The 18,169-nt window shown below is 38.6% G+C and overlaps 1 protein-coding gene across 3 annotated transcripts in view; it reads left to right on the top strand.

Moving 5' to 3' along the window:
- The window catches only part of DNAJC24 (DnaJ heat shock protein family (Hsp40) member C24), a 31,973-nt gene that overhangs the window by 8,690 nt on the left and 5,114 nt on the right, over positions 1–18,169 (top strand). For all 3 annotated transcript variants that reach the window (XM_056491882.1, XM_056491883.1, XM_056491884.1), the window contains one exon: positions 14,425–14,563. In XM_056491882.1, coding sequence (XP_056347857.1) covers positions 14,425–14,563 — 139 coding nt within the window. The remainder of the gene's footprint in view (positions 1–14,424; positions 14,564–18,169) is intronic.

Here is an 18,169-nt window from a genome sequence, read left to right as displayed (position 1 = left end):
CTCACTGCATCACAAATGTTTCCATCTCTCATTGAGCTCAAATGCTCAGCAGACATGAGCTCATTTGAGCTGATTTAATGCAGGAGTGAGTTCATGTACCTGAAGGCTTGGCTTGTAGGATACTATGTAAATAGCTCATTACTACAGAAAAAAGTTCAACTTTCTGGACTCTGCCAGTCATTTGGATAAACTCTTTGTCACTTAATTCTCAGTACATTAAAAGTGATGTTTCAAGGCTGAAAAGTCAATAGTCAGCTATTGACTGACTGTTGTTAAACTTGACCTTTCATTGTTATTCCTACTAAATTATCAATAATAAAAAAATCCAGTCTGTTTTACTTGGATTTATGACCTAGGAATGTCCATAGTCAAAGGTAAAGATAAATGAGTTTGCTGAGCAGCATCTTAGCTAAACATTTTTCTTCCCTTGACAGAACATTAGATTGTAACTAATGAGGTGTTTGAGGAGAGGCTGAACAAGAGCTGCTCTTTTAAGAGGTACTTGCCTTCTGTCAGAGCAATCCAGGAGCAGTGCCAAGGATGGGCTAGGGAGGATTCTCAGTGAAACTCTGGCTCCTGGAAATGCTGCTGTTGAAATGCAAGGGATGAAAACCTTGGATTATTCCTCTGCAGTTGCTGACCTGTGCTAAGTTTTGACTTCACCTTTCCATCTCCTTCTCTTGACCATTCCTGTCTAAAATGGGGCAGTTCTGTAAGGGCTAAGACTGCCTAGATGGAGTGTTATTAAATATCAGTGTCCTCAGTAGTGAATTCTGGTAAGTGAGAATATTCTATGCATATGTGATTTCCTAGAATGCCCCTCAAAATGTGTCCCTTTACCATTGTCAGGACATGCTGCCAAAGCTGTTGTCAAATCAGAAGTTAAATTAACACCAAACTAGTGATCAGTCCAGATTGGAACACATCCTTCAAGCCTATGAATAAATCCAATACAAACTAGTTCCATATTCCATAGATTGTTTGGTATTGTTTTGTCACTGTGGCTATGAATTCTTGAAATAGTGGTGACTTTTAATTGTTGTTGTTAGGGGTTTTTTTTCTGTTGTGTTTTGGGGGAGGTTTACCTTTTTGGTTTTTTTTAATACTGGTTTTCACAACTGAGTAAATTTTGTTAATAGGTAGCTTTATTGTCCATTTTAAAAGTTATAATTCAATAAGAGCCAAACCTGTTATTTTGACACCTGTTATTCAAACACTGTAGTGGTTCTGTATTGCTCTCAGAGATGGGGGAAGCTGAAAGAAATAATTTCAAGAAAGCAAAAAATTCAAGCCACTTGTTATGCAAGTGTTGGAGTTACAGTATAAAGATTAATAATTAATTTTTTTTAGACCTATATTTATCAATGCCTGCTTTCCAGCTGCAACTGAAGTGCCTTAGAGGCTTTGATTATTTTGCATTATGCTTGACTCTGAACTCTTAAAGCTGTGAGGCTGTTAACAGGTATTCCAAATGAATTGGAAAATGAATGTTATACTTTGATTTGGAATACTGTGTTTGTGACAGGGCCAGGGGGGCAACACAGAAAATTATGCTTTGTGATCAGCAGCTCTGAGGAAGATGTGGGTATCAAAATACTTGACTTTGCCTGCACAAGGGTTTCCTCTTGCAAGTCCCAGTGCCAGCTGAAGGCTCCTGCCCCACACTGCCTGTCCTGCCCTTCTGCCAGGTGTTGCTCAGCCAGGAAATAGCATCCTGTGGGTTTTCCTTCAAGCACTACTGTTCATGTCAGCTGGAATGGTTCCTCTTTAAGCAACCCTGCTTGGTTTGGTTTTCTAGAGTGGTTTTGTTTGTTTGTTTGTTTGTTTTCTATAATAAAACAGGGGATTCAGGAGTTTGCTTTCACATGAAAGTAGCATTTGCCTAAACTATTTTCCTAACCATTTGTTTGTCTGGAATTATTTTTATATGATTAGGGCTACAATAATCTAAGCCTAAACAACAGAACATTGTTCAATGTGACATTAATAGTGTAAATTGTGAGCATAGGAGCCAGAATTCCCGTTCTATTTTTACCTTTATGCTACTACAAATTTAAGTGGCTTTTTTCCCCTTCATTCCTTTGCTAGTTTTTGATGGATTTTCTGTTGTTTTTTTCTTCTCCTGCTGTATAGTGTAGTTTTCAAAGGGCTTTTTGAAGTACCTCTTGAGGCTCTTGGGTCACTCTTCATAGGAAAATAAGGAACCATGGAAAGGGAAAAAATGAAAGAGAATCTGTTTCTAAAAATGTACTTTTTGGTAACCATAGCTTCTGATTTTTCTCCTCACTTTCATACCCTCATTAGCCAAAGAATTGTTTTCTTCTATTTATACAACAACAGTTTGTATTCTTTTCCATCAATAGAAACTGAAACTTTTACACTTGATTTTTCAGGGGGACCTGAAGAACTCTAAAGTAGCAGATGCATGGAGTGTTGCCTTGGACAGAGCAGAGTCCAGTCACCAGTTAAGACCTGTGAAGGATGTAGAAGTTCAGAGTAGCAGGGTGATGCTACACTACCATGATAAAAGCAATTGCATTTTAAGTATTTTTAAAAAATAAGAAACCCAACATGGATATGAATGAGTTTATGACAGTGTAATTTAGTCTATGGGTTTTTTAAATTGCACTTTGAGGACTCCAGTAATTTTCAAGAATTTGCTGTGCTGGATTGATAGTCCCATCCTGTTTTTTTACTGTGCAGCTGTCAGTGAACACCAATTTTGTGTTCTGCATACATTGTTGCACAATGCTGTGTATTTAATCTAATGCTGTGTCTTTAAACCTAACTTTCCTTTTTTTTTTTTTTTTTTTTTTTTTTTTTTTAAAGTTCTGAAAGGCTTTAAAAGAAAGCAGTTTGGGTTGTCTGTGGGTGTTTTCTTTCAGAATTAACTAAATAACAAAAATGTTAGGGGAAAAACTCCTTTTTCCTCCAGAGTGCTGTCTTGAGGATGTTTTGCTGCAAATATTTGAGTCACAGCAAGTACTTCCTTCCAGTTACAGCTATAGCAACAGTAGTGTTATCTGAAATATTTCTGTTCTGGTGGATTTTATTTATCTCAGGGAAAGGTGTAGGTGTGCTGTGCTGTATGTTGTATATAACAGTGATTATTTCTGGCCAGAAGGTTATGGAAAAGAATAATGTGTGTAAAACATGCAAACAGTGGAATATTCTGTGGGAAGATTGAAAAAGGGACAAGACTGGACACAATTTTCACCAGGTAATTGATCAGTGAGCAATGTTAGGAAAAAAGTCATAGAATGGATAAGTTCTAAGAGATGAGGAGAATGAAGTGGTCATCTTTTATCTTTCCACAAATGAGGAAGGTTTCCCATGAGAAAGAATCATCTTGGAAATGGTCAGTGCAGGCTGTAATTAGTGTCAAGGCTGATAACAAGATCAGGTAGGGCAAGGCTAAAGTTGTTAAAATGCTTAAAGATTGTTTGTGTTTGGGGGAAGAAAGGATGGATTGAAGTAATGAATCAAGTAGATAAATTCTTTCCTCTTTTGTCCAGCTCTTTGGGCATACATCCTTTGGGGAAGTTTAAATCTCTGTATGAAAAGACTGAATGTCTCAAGGAGCTCCTCACTTTCTGTTTCTCCTCTTTGCAAGTGGAGGAAGCAGGCTTCTTGCATGTTCTCTCCTGACTTCTGCCAATTAAGTGAGCATGTTGAAAAGACTGATTGTGGACTAGGAAGGCAAGTTTAAGGTCTGGCATCATCCTTTTCATGGAAGTGAGCAAGTTTCACATTTTGGAGAGAGTGCTTTGCAGCATCAGTGAAATACGAAAAGCACCTTCAAAGTAATATTGTGCTGTTTTAAGAGAAGAGCACTCCTCTCTTTTTTAATTTTTTTTTTTATTTTTTTCTTTCCCAAACACAAAGCTTTTCAGTACTGAATTGTGCTAGTTATTTCAGAGGGGACAGCTTATGAAACACAAAAGGGTATGGAGCCTGAGCTGGTGAGGGCCCTCACTTCTCACTGGGATTCTGCTGAAAATGCTCATTTTACATCCCTGGTGTCCCTGAAATGCACATGTTACAATCTGCAGACGTACATTCATTCATCCTGCCCATCCCAGTCTTTGTGTACAAGAAAGGATGTGATCCAGCAGTTCAGTTTAGGAACTGCAGAAGACAAGTGTGAAGCAATTATTTAAGGGCATCCCTAAACTTTGTGCCTTGCTGTGGTGCAGAGGAACAATGCTGTGCTTTGCTGTACCCTGCTAAGCATTAGATGGCAGTAGTGTGTTGTATTTGGCAGCTGCTTTGGGTTGGGTTTTTATCTTTGGTATCTTCAGTGCACTTTCATAAATGGAGAAAACATGTATTTTATATCTCACAGTTGTAATAAAATGCTGATTTATGGCTGCTTTGGCTGTGTAAGGGCAGCTGTTTGGAGTCCTGTGTGCATAGGTGGGATTAGTGTACTCTAGTGTGTGCAGTGTCTGTGACTTATTTTCTGGTTTGTAGGACCTAACAGTGATAACATTAACCACACATATTCTGATTATAAATGTGCTGTTAATGGCCAAGTGAGTTTAGTTCTGCAGCCTTTACTTTTTCATAAGCTGTAACCATGTCTAAACATAATATAGCCTGTTAAATGAAGTAGGTTTGAGGCTTTTTGTTTTGTTTTTTTTTTTTGTTTTTTTTTTTTTTGTTTTTTTGTTTTTTTTTTGCTTTTATTCTTAGATAAAAAAAAAATCTTAGGCTCAAGAGAAAGTTGGTAAGAACATAATTAACCTTTCAGCACAGTGGTGTTACTATCACTCCAGGTCTTGGACAAGTGCAGTTACCTTGTGATGCTTTTGGGAAGGTGTTTTTCCCCTTCATCCTTGTTTCTCCCAGGTAAAGGATCTCAAGGATTTCAGAACTGTGTTGCATTGTATTAATTGGGCAGGATGATCAATTAATGGAAGAAGAGCAAGAAAGTGTTGACAGAACATGCTACCTAATTAGTACCTGATGGACCATGTAGGCCACAGAGCCCAGACTGTGATGTTGCCTCAGGGTGGCAACTCTGCAATACCTTTATATGCAAAATAAGCCTGTGGAAAAGCCAGGGAAGGAAGTCTTCATTGCTGAAATATTTCCCTTTCCACTGTAACCTTGGGGGCAGCTTCATACTTCACAGAAGGAGCACGTATCAAATTATCAACTCTGTGTTTTGTACATGTCTTGCTCTGAAGTCATGTAGCCTTTTGCTTCTCAGGTATTTTTTAATGGAAGAGCTGATTTACAAATGGGTGCTCTTTATTTTAAATAAAACTGCTTAGTAAGAGAGAAATACTAGGGCAGGAAGATTTTCCTGTGATAGATAAAATGGCAAACAAAAGGATTCTAAGTGAAGAGCAGTCAGCACCACAGTGCTCAAGGGTTCCACCCTAGCTGGTTTTTGGTTACACAGCACTACTTGAGAGTTTTTCAGGTGAAGCTTGAGTCATTCCACTTTAGGAAGGTAGGATGCTGGAATTATTTAGTTACTGGTAATTAGTGAGCTTTTTCCATTCATTTTTATAAACACATTGGTAATTAATTCACATTCTTCATTCAGAAGTTCCTTCTGTAGTGATAGAAGTTTCATGTTTACTTGGTTAAAGATTTTTTTTCAAAACTAACTAATTTTCTCCTGCAGTTTAAGCTTCTTTGTTCTACTGAGATAAACATCTTTCAGAATACTTCTATTGAATAAATAACCTCTATTTTGGTGGGTAAAATAGTGTAATTTTTTACTTAAATTTTACAAGTTCAGCTGCTGAAGCTGGAAAATGGCTTTTTTCTGTGACCTTTCAGTGAGTGCCACAGGGTGGGGGCCAAGTGCACGTTTGTCACTTTTCCCCTTGATTGTCACAGGTGGCTAAAATGTGCTTTTCCTTAATTTTGTTAGCCAAAAGTTCAAATCCCAGTTTAATAAGATAATTTGGCCTGTGTTCTGATTTAAACCTCATTCCAGAATGGATTGTGCAAGGAAAACAGTTGGGCCCTAGAGCCCAGCAGCCAGTCTGTGCTGTGTGGATCCTGCCCACAGCCACAGCAAATGCTCATTTGGAGGACTTGTGCTTGGGTGCTCACCTATGGCAGAGGTAATACCAGATCTGGGTGGTGATTCTGTCACAGGCTGGTGAGGATTTGCAGCTGGAAGTGCTCAGGGTGACAATGGAGGTAAAATTAGCCAAAGTGTTAACTTGAAATGAAATTATGGAGCTCCCAGAGGTTTGTAATTGCATTATGTGGTTCCTTTGCTGAGCAAGACTGCTCAGCTTTGCATTTTGGTGATTTGTCAGCTGATCTGGAGCTTTCAAGACTTAATTTTCAAGGCATAATTTAATTGCAAATATTGCTACAAGCCCTGTAGTGACAGTTCAGAACTGGAAATGTGCAGTTTTGTCAAGGTGTGGGATGATGAGGGGAGCCCACTCTCCTACTCTGAGTTAAGCTTAGCTGATAGTGTTTCAGATGCAGAAGGTTAATATCTTGGATAGCTTTAAACATAAATAAATTGAGCCCTGAGACCAACAGAAGGAGAATTACTTGTTCATGAGGGCTGGGGGGTGGATCAGCCACACTTTAAACTGTGAGGACAGAAATTCCAGGGTGGGCACCCTGCATGAAAACCCAAAGTCAGTCTGAACTTTGCAGTGAGGCAGGATTTTCCCACCAGCTCTCCCACTGATTTCTCTCCTGCTCACAGTCTGCAACAAGAGACCCTCTGATAAGCACTTCTGGATCAAAGCAACAAATCTCTACCTTCAAATGAAATTTTAGAAAGGGGAGGCATGCTGCACTAAGCATAATTGTCCAAACTTGATGCCAAAGCTATGGGAAAATGAAGACTGAACATAGTCTTTTTGTGGAGAGAGAGAGAGAAAAAAACTGAGTACAAAGAGAATGTTTTGATTTTTGGAATTATTTTAAATTAGATATTTATAGATGTGGCTTAAATATTGTGATCATATGGCCAGATTGAGAGATTTTGTTTTAGGAACTGTAATTGCTTTCTTACAAAAATGTGTCCTCATGGTCTGTAAATAACTAGAGAAATGGATGCAATTATATGACCCAGGCCTTGTTTAGCAGTTAATTTCTCCAGATTTCTATGAGCATTTGTTCTGACCTACACAGATTTGGTTGTTGGTTTAAATCTAGCCAAGGCTGGTGGTGTCTTAATTGCTACCACAGAGCAGCCATTTGGCCTGTGTGAGATGAATGTTGTCAAGGTACCTTCTGCAAGGCGGACATTCATCCACTGGGAATGTATCAAGAAAGTTTTCATTAATTGGTCCCTTTGTTGGCATTTGTGGCAGAGCAGCCAAAAACTGAGTGTGAACAGACACTGTGTCAGGGGGTGAGATTTATTGGCAAGTCTGGGTAAAAACTGGTATTTACTACATATACTGTAAGCAGGGGCAAAGGAGTTTTCTCCTAAGAACAGCCTGGCATTAAATTTACCGATTTTTTTTTTTTTTTTTAAGGCAGGGAATTGTAACAAGAATTCTGACCCAATCAGAAGTTAAATAGGAAATAGCCAGTTAATTTTTTTTTTTTTTCTTACTGGTGACTGTCTTGCAGCTTCTTTTTAATGTGATGTGAAGTGTTATGATGGGCTGTGTAACATACAGGGAGATTTGCATGGACCTATGAATGTGTCAGATGAGAACACTTGACAGGTTTTGTCCTGACTTCATGTGCTTAACCTGTAGATAATGACAATTACAGTGGATAATATATACATGTAGGATAAAGCATGACAAATGTTTTTAAAACATAGCTCCCAATTTTGAGATTTTTATGTTCACATTAATTTCTGCATTTTGTTCTTGTTGCTTTGTTAAAAGGATGCACTTCATTGTATTGCAAGGGACATACTGGTAATGATTTGTGCATTTTGTCCAAGTAGAGCATGATTGTTTCTTTAATTTTGTACAGAGCAAGGCTGTTTGCATTAGGTTTTCTGTTCTGCTTGCTTAAACCCATTTTAACGTTTTTAATGGCACAGTGTGCCATAAATAAAGAGTTTGAACTTATTACTCTGAGGTAGAGTTCTGAAATTTGAATATATTGCCTGTTCGATTTTGCACTTTGATAAAAGAATAAATAGATTGAGCCCCCTAATACTGATAATGTGATTCAAAATTGCTTGGTATTAATCTGTGCAGTTCCCATAAGGAGTCAAAGTTTCATCCTCTTGTATTCCCAGCCATGAGTCTGGCCATGTGGTTGGAAAATAATGGCTTGGGTTTCTCTATTCATCCAGCTGCTTCCAATGTTTGCCCTGTCCTCATTCTCTGTTCTGAGCAGCAGTGTCCAGCTCTCTCCTGCCAGGACAGGGCTGTCAGTGCTGAGTCCTGCTCTCATCCCTGTGCTTATCCAGGCCCACTAACATTTCTGCCATGTTAGTCAGTCCAGCCCTTTCCATACTAGTTTAGTGGCTTGGATCTCTTCTGTTTGCCATTTTAATTCAGTTCTTTCATTCAGCAAAAATGCACCTGCGCCACATATGAAGAGTGTTCTCTTTGTCAAGTTTGGATTGAATTTCTCTTCCCTGACCATTGCTGAGTGTTCTTCATTGCTGCTTATTTTTTAATATAAATACACATCTTTTTTTCACATTGCAGAAGGTATTGTAGTGTAGGTTGTGAGAATTGTTTTTGTAAAAAAAGTAATAATTCATAGTTGGGTGGAAATCATTCTTCTCATTGCATTCCATGGAAAAAATAATGTCTAGCTATAAAAATACTCTAGTTACTACCATATGCCTAGCATGGAGAAAGAAATAAGTATGCTGAGATACTGAGTTAATTTGAGATGTTACTATTCTATCATTTGCTGTCATTTAAAGGTTTAGTCATTAAATGTAATTCTTTCAAAGGTAGAAATACTTGGTACATCTAAGTAATCCTCTGGTAAAATCCTACTACTTGATTTACTCAGAGCATATTTCCAGCTTTAAATATATCCCTTATTCAAATATAGGCACATATCCCCTATGGAAATAAAGACTTGTCTAAACCTGTCCAGTCAATTTAGCAAGGTGATTCCATGAGACTGTAGATGATTTCAGAGTTAAAAATCTTTAATAAATCAGGTAGTTTAGAAATTTACTGTGCTGTAAGTGTTGGTTTTACTCACTGCTTAATGATTTCTTTATCACTCATGATAATAAGTCCAGAATAATCTAACTTGAATTTTTGAGCTCTGATGGTTTCATCATTGTTCTATGCCTGTCAATACTTTTGAATTTTAGAACCTTAATAATGATTTCCCTTTTGGAGAAAAAAGTCTAAAAGGTGTATAATAAAAATTTAAAATCTGAAAATGTTAAAATGTTTCTCCAAAATAATCATCGCAGAAGAGAAATTTAAGAATTTAATGCAGCTGCATTTCATTCATCCTTTTTATATTACATTTTATTTTCTCCTGAAGATTTCTGCAAAAGCTTGACAACTTTGCAGAAATATGGGAAAGTAGGAAAGACAAAGCTGTAGAAGGTGGAAAGTACTTCTTAGTTTGATCCTGGAAAAAAAATAGGACTGATTTCAGTTTATTCAGTCAGAAAAAACCAGGTTTTTACATTTTAAGTGGCTTACTTAAAAGTTACGTAATTTCAGCAGGGAGGAGTTTCTTAGTTATCTATGAAAAAACACAGTAGTAGATTAAATCACTTTTTTTGTAAGTGAAATAAACATTTGGAAGCAGTAGTAGTTTTCCTAGAAAGTGAAGCTTCCTGATTTGATATACAGAATTAGAGATGATGTGCATCTTTTGTTTTTGGAGTGAATACCCTTTATGCACAAGGCAAAATAGCCATAGTAATTTATTAATTACTAAATGAGAAGGTATAGTACTTTTAAAACCTTTTCTAAATAACCAGCCTTTTCAATCAGCCATATGGAAAAGCAGCTGTGGGTAAAAGTTTGACCACATTAAGTGGTTTAGTTGTTGTGTGTTCCAGAGTTTAGGGGGAGATGACAAATCCAGTGTAAAATTCAGTCCTGTGATGCTTCACCTTCCCCTCCCACTGGGCTGTATTCAGCTGATCCTCACTGGGTGCTGTAAATATCTTCAAAAAAATTAATTCATGACCCCAGTAAGAAATATACATTACATTACTAGAGGGTCTCTTGCTAATTGGAATTTGATTAAAATCAGTCACCCTGTTACATTTATTGCCCAGAGTTAAGGAGCTGATGGCAGGATGGGGAGGATGTGAGTTCTCAGCCAAAGCTCAGCCAGCTCTCCTGCTCCTCATCCTGTGAGAGTTCTTGAGACCTGCTGATGTCTTACTGAGATCTTGACTAAATGTCATGTTAACTACCAGGAATCAAAGTCCAGGGATTGACTTTGCCCTTCTTTAAAGTGCAGAAGGGTCCAAACATCATGGAGTGTAAAGTAGGCAGAAATTCAGAAAGTAGCAGTTGAATGTGCTGCAGCATGTTCCAAATTCTTACACAAACCTAGTTGTGTGCTACACTGGACAAATAAGTATATCATAAATAAAATAGATGTTGGAACTCAAGGCATTTTCAGTCTACACTTGGAGCAACATTTACACCTTTTTTTCGAGACAGAAAAAATTTCTTTACTTGTTTGTTCTTTATTCTGTAGCAGATATCAAAGGCAATAGATCAGCATAATGAAATACAAGTAATTTACCTAAAAAAATTCCATGAAAAATTTAACTTTTTGAATACTTGAAAAAGACAGAACTGTGAACTGAACCTGTGTCTGTGTTTCAGGGTATGTTTGCCAGGTGACACATTATTTATCATAGTACCCAACCTTCTGAAAAGTCTAGTCTGATGTATATTAGAATAACACAGTAGAATGCAGTTGTTTTATCAAGGTATGATAATGTAATTGAAAAGGGCACAAGGTTGAGTTTGTGTTAGCCAACTTTTCCTTGCAGTGCCAAACATTTCATCAAGTCTCCAACAGATACTGCTTCAAGTTTGTTTTTCATACAAGGTTCATGCTTTTCCAGAATTTTTTTTAGTAATTTCAAAAGCTAAAAGAAATTAAACCTTTAAGAAATGGTTTGTGAATTAAATCTTACACCAAGAACCAGAGTCCTCAAGAAATACTAGGACAATGTGATGTTTAAGATAAAATCAGGAGAGAGAGCAGTAGTATCACATGCATGTTATCAGATAACTAATGTATTTCCAGAATCAATTGGTTTATTTTAAAACATTCAGGCTAACTTAAAAACATCATATGCTGTAAAGTGATACAAATCCCAGACAGGGAGTCAGCACGTTACTTTTAGTTCAGCTATAAAAAAGGCAAATTAGATTAGCATGTATCACCGACCTTCTTAATTTTCCCTTACCTCAGCTGGACTTGGCAAAGGATCACTTACTGTTTTTATAAAATCCTCTAAAATAGTAACACATGAGTAAAAATTAGTTTTGAACAGAGTTATCAGGCCAAGTGCTCAGCAAAAAGTTATTTTTATGAAGTTCTGCTGCCTCAAACTGTTGCACATGTACAGCTGAAAGATTTAAATGTATCCAGAAGAGGGCTGGGAACAGTGCTCAGGTAGGGTGTGAGTGACATGAACATCATCTGCACAGACCCTGAGGAATGATATTGCAGGAGACTGCAGCATTCAGAGTAAAACCTCACAAGTGGCTGCATGAGAGAGATGAGCAGCAGTTCAGCTGGAGCCGAAGGAGGGAGGTCGAGTAGAAAACAGAGCCTGTCTGTTTGCATTACAGGGCCTGGACAGGCTGCAGCTGAGATTAACCCAGAAATAAAGCTGAATGGGAGAGAGGAGGAGACCACAGATGTCCACATTCACCTCCTGCACAAAAAACCAAACCCCTGGCTCTGTTTCTTCCGGCAGCTCCTCTGAAGGTTACACTGGAGAGGGAGCAGGATCAGAAGCAAGATCCAGTACCTGGGAGTGAGGGGAGGTCTCAGAAAAAGAGTTTGATTTATGTCTGAAGTATTGACAGAGGACACTGGAGTGCTTCCTCTGAACTTTGGTACTTTTGTAAAGTGTCCTCTGTGTCTGAGTGGCTGGACAGTGTAAAACAACCTCAGTTGTTCTTGGAAAGGGAAGAGAAGGGCAGTCAAATCAAGGGTGGATTTTTGCTACAGACACATTCCTGGATTTTGATTAGCGAGCTAGAGAGTAGGAAAATAAGTCAGTAAGAGCCTAACAATAAGTACATAAATCCAGATGAAATGGGGTCACTGGAATAAAAAAAGAATAAGAGAAGTATTAGAGTAAAAAAAGAATAAGAGGAGTATTAGAGTAAAAGAGCTGATGTTTGAGGATTTTTCTTAGTGTAGATGTAGTTTGCTAAAGGCATTAGGTAATAATAGAGGAGAAAGGCCAAGAGAGGAAGGAGAAAATAGGTTTAGAAGGCATGGAGACAAAAATGGAGAGAACTAGATATAATGCCTATTTTAATGAGTAGGTCCTTTACAATGGAGTTGATATAAGTTAGATAAAATGTAGTCTTTCCAACATAAAAATTGCATATGCTGCAGATGCTAAATTTTCCAAATCTATAGGAAAGGAGTTAGGGGCTATGTGATAATGCTGAAGAATAATTCATTGTCTGCATTATTCAAGAAATGAACAGAGAAATGTTTCCTGCACTGGTGATTATTTTCCCTCAGTACTTCTGTGATGTGTGGCTTCCTGTATTTTGCTGTCTGTTTCCAGTATAGCTCAGAATCATTTTTCAGTCAGACAGGGTTTTGGTGCAGCAAAGGGAAAGTGTGAGCAGTTTTGTGGGAGTGTTCTCTCAGCATTCTTGGCAGGAGAGAAGACAGCATGCTTAGCTCTGCTTTGGGCAGCTGGTCAGCAATGTTTCCATGTATTTCTAACTCATCTAAGAAGGTGTGGTCTTTGTGGCCAATCCAAATATCTAGCAGATATCTGTATAGAATACAATAACTGAGTGCAGTGACCAAAATTTTTTTGGTTTTGTTTGCACCAAAGAATTTTGTCATCTTCAGTCGAGGAGATAGAAAAGGGATGAATCTTTATGGATCACAACTGTTCTTCAGCCATATTTTCAGCAAGTTGTAAAATAATCCTCAGTCTTGAATGCAGAGGGGACTTCAAGTGGAACAAAAACAGGATTTTGTGCACAGACCTCATACTTGAGGTTGGAGGTACCTGTGTATGGAGAAACACCTGTGAAAACATCTGAGGTCAAAGCATTTTGCTCACCCACCCCTGCTGTTGTTGAACAGGGGATTTTTGAGGGTAACACCCATCAGTGCCAATGACAGATGCATCAGTGAGCAAATAGACTCCAGGAGAAGTGCTCCTTTACATTTGGGATTTTATCACCTGCACGTTACTAGTATTCTTTTCTTTCCAAAATTAATGATAAACTAAAACAGAGACATTCATTTAATCAGAAATCTGCTTAATCACTTATAGACCATCTAAAAATCTGCTTCATGTTTCAGTGCCACAGCTGATGTGGGTATAAAGGGCAGTTAAAGCTCCAGAATATGGGAAAACTTGGTCTATGACAGTCATCAGCTGGTAGACCTGATTATATTGCAGCTTTCTCAACTTAAATGCTGTTTAGTGTTGCTCTATCATTTCTATTGAGCAATTTAAAATATCAGAAAAAAGAGATTACTGGAGATGAATTAAAGCTACAGGAGGATGGAGCTTTGAGGGTTCCTTTTCAGTAGGAATTGGAACCATCCAAGTCAGAATGCTCTGCTCAGAACAAATAAGGAAATGTGTTACTATTTTAATTATTATTGCCTGTTTAACATGGGATTTCTTGAATAACCATGTCCTTGAATAACCATTTCTTAACTAAAATGACACAATTTGTAGCCAGTGATCCGTGAGTTTAAGTATTTGGAAGGGCTATTGATTCACTGAACTGGAAGAAATTAAAGATGTTGAGGCATATTTTCAAAAGTAGAATTACATGTAGTATAAATTATATTTGATCATGTATATTTTATTTACCATTTAAATCATAAAAAAAAGCTGGGCACATGTAATACAGCATTCAATTTATCTGTAAGAGCTTTAACTAAACATGGGTGGTTATGTTTAAATCAGGAGAGCTCCTCTTGTTCCTGTGTCGTGGTCCTCTGCATGTACCTATTTCTGTTTGTGGTAGTCACTCTCTAGGTAAATTGTCCATAAGGCCAGTGATTCCATCAGCAAATTATCCAGAAAATGCTGTCAGTGCACGTGGTGACACTGTGCCACTGGTGGTTCTGCTGCCATTCCAGTGGGATAATTAAACTGGCAGCTTCCTCTCTGTGCCCAGCGTCGGCATCTCCCTTTGGCTCCTCAGCTTAGACCTTCTCCTTTCCTCTGTCCTCCTCCCTGAGTATCAAATGCATTATTGATTGCTGCTCTCTCCCCCTGCTCACTTTCACTCCCCCAACCCTTTTTATGCTGGTGTTGGTTTTGATTGGCAGTATCACCCCGACAAGCAGGAGGCAGATGTGGCAGCAGGAGAAGCGGAGGAGCGCGTGCAGCGGTTCATCGAGATCGATCAGGCGTGGAAAATTCTGGGCAACGAGGAGACAAAAAAAGAGTATGACCTGCAGCAGCGTGGTAGGTTCCTGCCAAGGAGTGCTGGAGTGGCAGCAGCTCTTGAAATAAGCAGGGGCTGGGAGTGGTAGTTAGATGGTATTTTAAAATGCTGTTTAGTGCTGAAGCGAGTGTTTCTTTCGCTCTTGTCCTACTTTCAGACGTGGATCCATTATTTATAGCTTGTGCTACACATACATTAGCTGCTGAAAACACAGAATTACTGCCAACAAAACATTATTCCCGATAGTTGGAACTATTATGAAATTTATACTAAGTGCAGACCTTAGCTCTTTTTATTTTATGAAGGTAGATTCGTTAATTGTTCTTAATTTTAAGTTTTATGCTCCATTCTGTTCCAGTATTTTAAATATAAGTATTAATCCATCTACACCTAGTGTGCTTTGTGTATGGATTTATAAGCAGAATCATTAGGACACATTCTTTCCTCCTGTGGATGTAATTCATCCGTGGTCTAAGCTAGCCTTTCTAAAGCAGGTTTGTAAATAATATTTCAATGTAACATATTAACTAGCTCTAGCACGCATTCCTTTTTATAGCTCTCAGAAAATAGCTCCTTAAAACAGTGACAGGCTGTTGTGAGAAAGAAAGGGGGAAATGTAGGTCAGGTCTGTCACACATGGGCTACCATTACATGAAGTGATAGGCTGTCTTTCTGCTCTGGCCTCAGGATAGGAGTCCCTCAGCCTTCCATTAGAACCTTCAATAAATGTATATCCACCCCACATGTTAATGGGGGGAGTCAATAATAGTGGCTTGCCCGTGGGGAAAACACTGGGTCGCACTCTGCAGTGACACACTCGGCCGGCATTGACGTGGAGCCACCACCACTGTGGAATGTGCTGATAAAAGCCCAGTGTCTGTGCAGCTTGTTATTGAATTCCCTGCCATTGTGCCCTGGCACACCATCACAGCTTGCTCCCTCGTGCTGCTTTTTAACTCCCCTGGTGCCACAGCCAGGAGAGGCAAAGGCACACGGGCATCACTCAGGGATGGAGGGGTGGGGAGCTGCAGGTGCACAGGTGAATTTCATACTTGTCTTTCAGGCTTTGGGAGGAGAGGGGCAGGGCTGAAAACAGAGTTGTTGAATAAATATTTTAGAAGAATGGAAAAAATTGAATCTTGTTCTGTTTGTAATGTAAACAGTATTAAGATCAGACTTAAATAAATTTTTCATCTCAAAGTTGTTTTTTTTTAATGCCTGAAGGTGATGTCAGAAGAGAAGTTTCTGCTGCCCAGCACTCTCATGCCATTGTAATACTGGTTGTGCCTTCTCTTTTCAGAAATTGTATGTGCAGAGGAAAAAGAAATACTAGAGATTAAGTTGGGAATCTTTTCTGTGCTTAAATTCAGACTCTGAAGCTGCATTTTGTCTGGGTCAGGTTAATCCACTGGAGTAGAGAGCTACATCAAGATTTTGTTTTCCCTTGGGATTTAAAGACATTGCTATAAATTAATTTTGACCTTAATTTGAAGATTATCTGAGATTCTTTTGCATCCTTTGAAAAGCCATCTTAAGATTCTGCATAAAAGATTTGGTAAATCAATCAGATTGCACCTCTGTTTTGGTACTGGGATGGTGATGGGACATTCTGTTTCAGCAGAGAGGGTGCCATTCCCAGGCCCCTGTGTTTCAGACTGAGCCACACCTAACACACATGTGCAGTGCTGCTGCATTCTTTCCAGCATGTTCCCTGGCAGCAAAATGATGGGGAGATAAATTCTAGCTCTTTGAATGCCTGTCAAGCTGCTTCTGAAGTCATGATTCTAGACAAATTCGTAGACACTGCCATAAAAGCTGACAGAAACAAAGGGGTTGAGACAGCAGCTAAGGGGAATAGTGATGAGAGGGATAATACAGCAAGTTAGTGAGATGCAAAGGAAGGGCAGGAAGCAGCATCTGAAGTGTGTGTGTGTGTGTGTGTGTGCCCATCAGCAGCAAGCCCTTTGCACTGCACTCTTTCCCCATTTCACAGATTGTTTATTTCTGTGTACCTTCTTGGGCTACACTAAGTAAATCTTAATTACTTGGCTCAGAAACTCAGTAGCCAGAGAAGTTCCAAGCAGATGAAATTTTGTGGGGCTCTATGGTTTTAATTTTCTTTTTGTTTGAATTGTTGAGAATAACAGGTGAACATGCTTTTATATCTTAATACTGCTTTTCTCTGAAGGTCCCCCAATAATCTCCTAATTTTTTTGTTCCTTCAGGCCATAGCATTAAAGGGGAAGGGACAAATGACAAACTGTTCAGAGTCTCAAATGCTTATCCAACTTTTTCTGATCTGGAAATCTTGTAAGAATTGCCTTTTTGTATGTTTTCTGAAATTTTTTCCAATTCATTGTTGTGTCATATAAGAATACCTTTTTATGATGGTGAATCTTTTGCTTATAGTCCTGAAAAAATTTGGGGGATGGAAAAAAAAATCGGCATAATGATTTACCTATGTAGAATGGACTTGGTTTTTTTGTCAATAGATTTTCTTCTTAGATTTTTCCATTCTTTGTTTGATATCCCATTTTAAAAAGATGAATATACAGTTAAAATCAAGCTTGACTCTGATAATTACCAAAAGTTTTTAGTGTGGATAAAACCTGTTTCACATTTTTCACATTAGAAATCATCTGAACCCTGAAATTCATGCTTTTGTGACACAGCTGGAAAGAAGAAAAACTTCTCACAGAATCAGAGAATCACACAGGCTGGCAGAGACCTTCAGAGGCCACCCAGATCAATCTCCTACCTAAAGCCTGAGATTAATTTCTAGTGATAAATGTGACAAATAATTCAAAGCTAGTACTGAAATCAACACTAAAACCAGTTTATGATTTTAGGTGGCAAATTTAAGAATCTAGGGAGTTTTTTCCATGTATTTTGTGTTTCCATGTATTGAACCTCTAGTTTCTATTTCCTCATGGGGATGGACATGATGTCCATAACTCATAGAATCACCAAATGGTTTGGTTGGAAAATACCTTGAAGACCATCCTGTTCCAGCAGGACCAGGTTGCTCAGAGCAACATTTCCAGGGATGGGGCAGCCTGTGCCAGGACATCACCACCCTCACAGCCAAATAGTTTTTCCCTCTATCTAATGAAAACCTGCTTTCTTTCAGTTTGAATCCATTCTTTCTTGTCCTGTCACTGTGTGCCCTGGTAAAAACTCCCTCTCCATCTTTCTTCCAAGGGTTTATAGGGTGGGAGGGGGAGTTTTCACATCTCAGCACATATCTCCTTTGGATTTTCAATTTTTAAATTGCCCTTCTAGAAAATTACTGTAGATGCAATTTCCATACAGGAGTAACATTCCAGTGTAATTTTGTTCTTGTGTCAGTTCTTAGGCAGGAGCAATTCCAAGCTCTGGAACTGCCAGTGTTCCAGCTCCTGCCTCTGAGAATGGCTCTGGTTCTGTTCTCTCTGTTCCTCTCCATCACACAGTGAGGCACAACAAAAATTGTACTTGGCCTAAACCAGCCAATTTTGTAATATCTGGTCACCAGTGCTGGCTTTGCAGTGTGCCAGGTTCTGCTCTGTGGGTGACAGAAATGTCTGTTCCTTCTCCAGCCATGGATTTGTGGCTGTAGCTATTCAGCTGGTACAAGCCTTTGAAAT

This window comes from Oenanthe melanoleuca, chromosome 5 (genome assembly GCF_029582105.1).
Source record: "Oenanthe melanoleuca isolate GR-GAL-2019-014 chromosome 5, OMel1.0, whole genome shotgun sequence".
Classification (NCBI taxonomy): domain Eukaryota; kingdom Metazoa; phylum Chordata; class Aves; order Passeriformes; family Muscicapidae; genus Oenanthe; species Oenanthe melanoleuca.
Note: the sequence above shows the minus strand (reverse complement) of the source record. Positions and strands in the feature narration are given on the sequence as shown.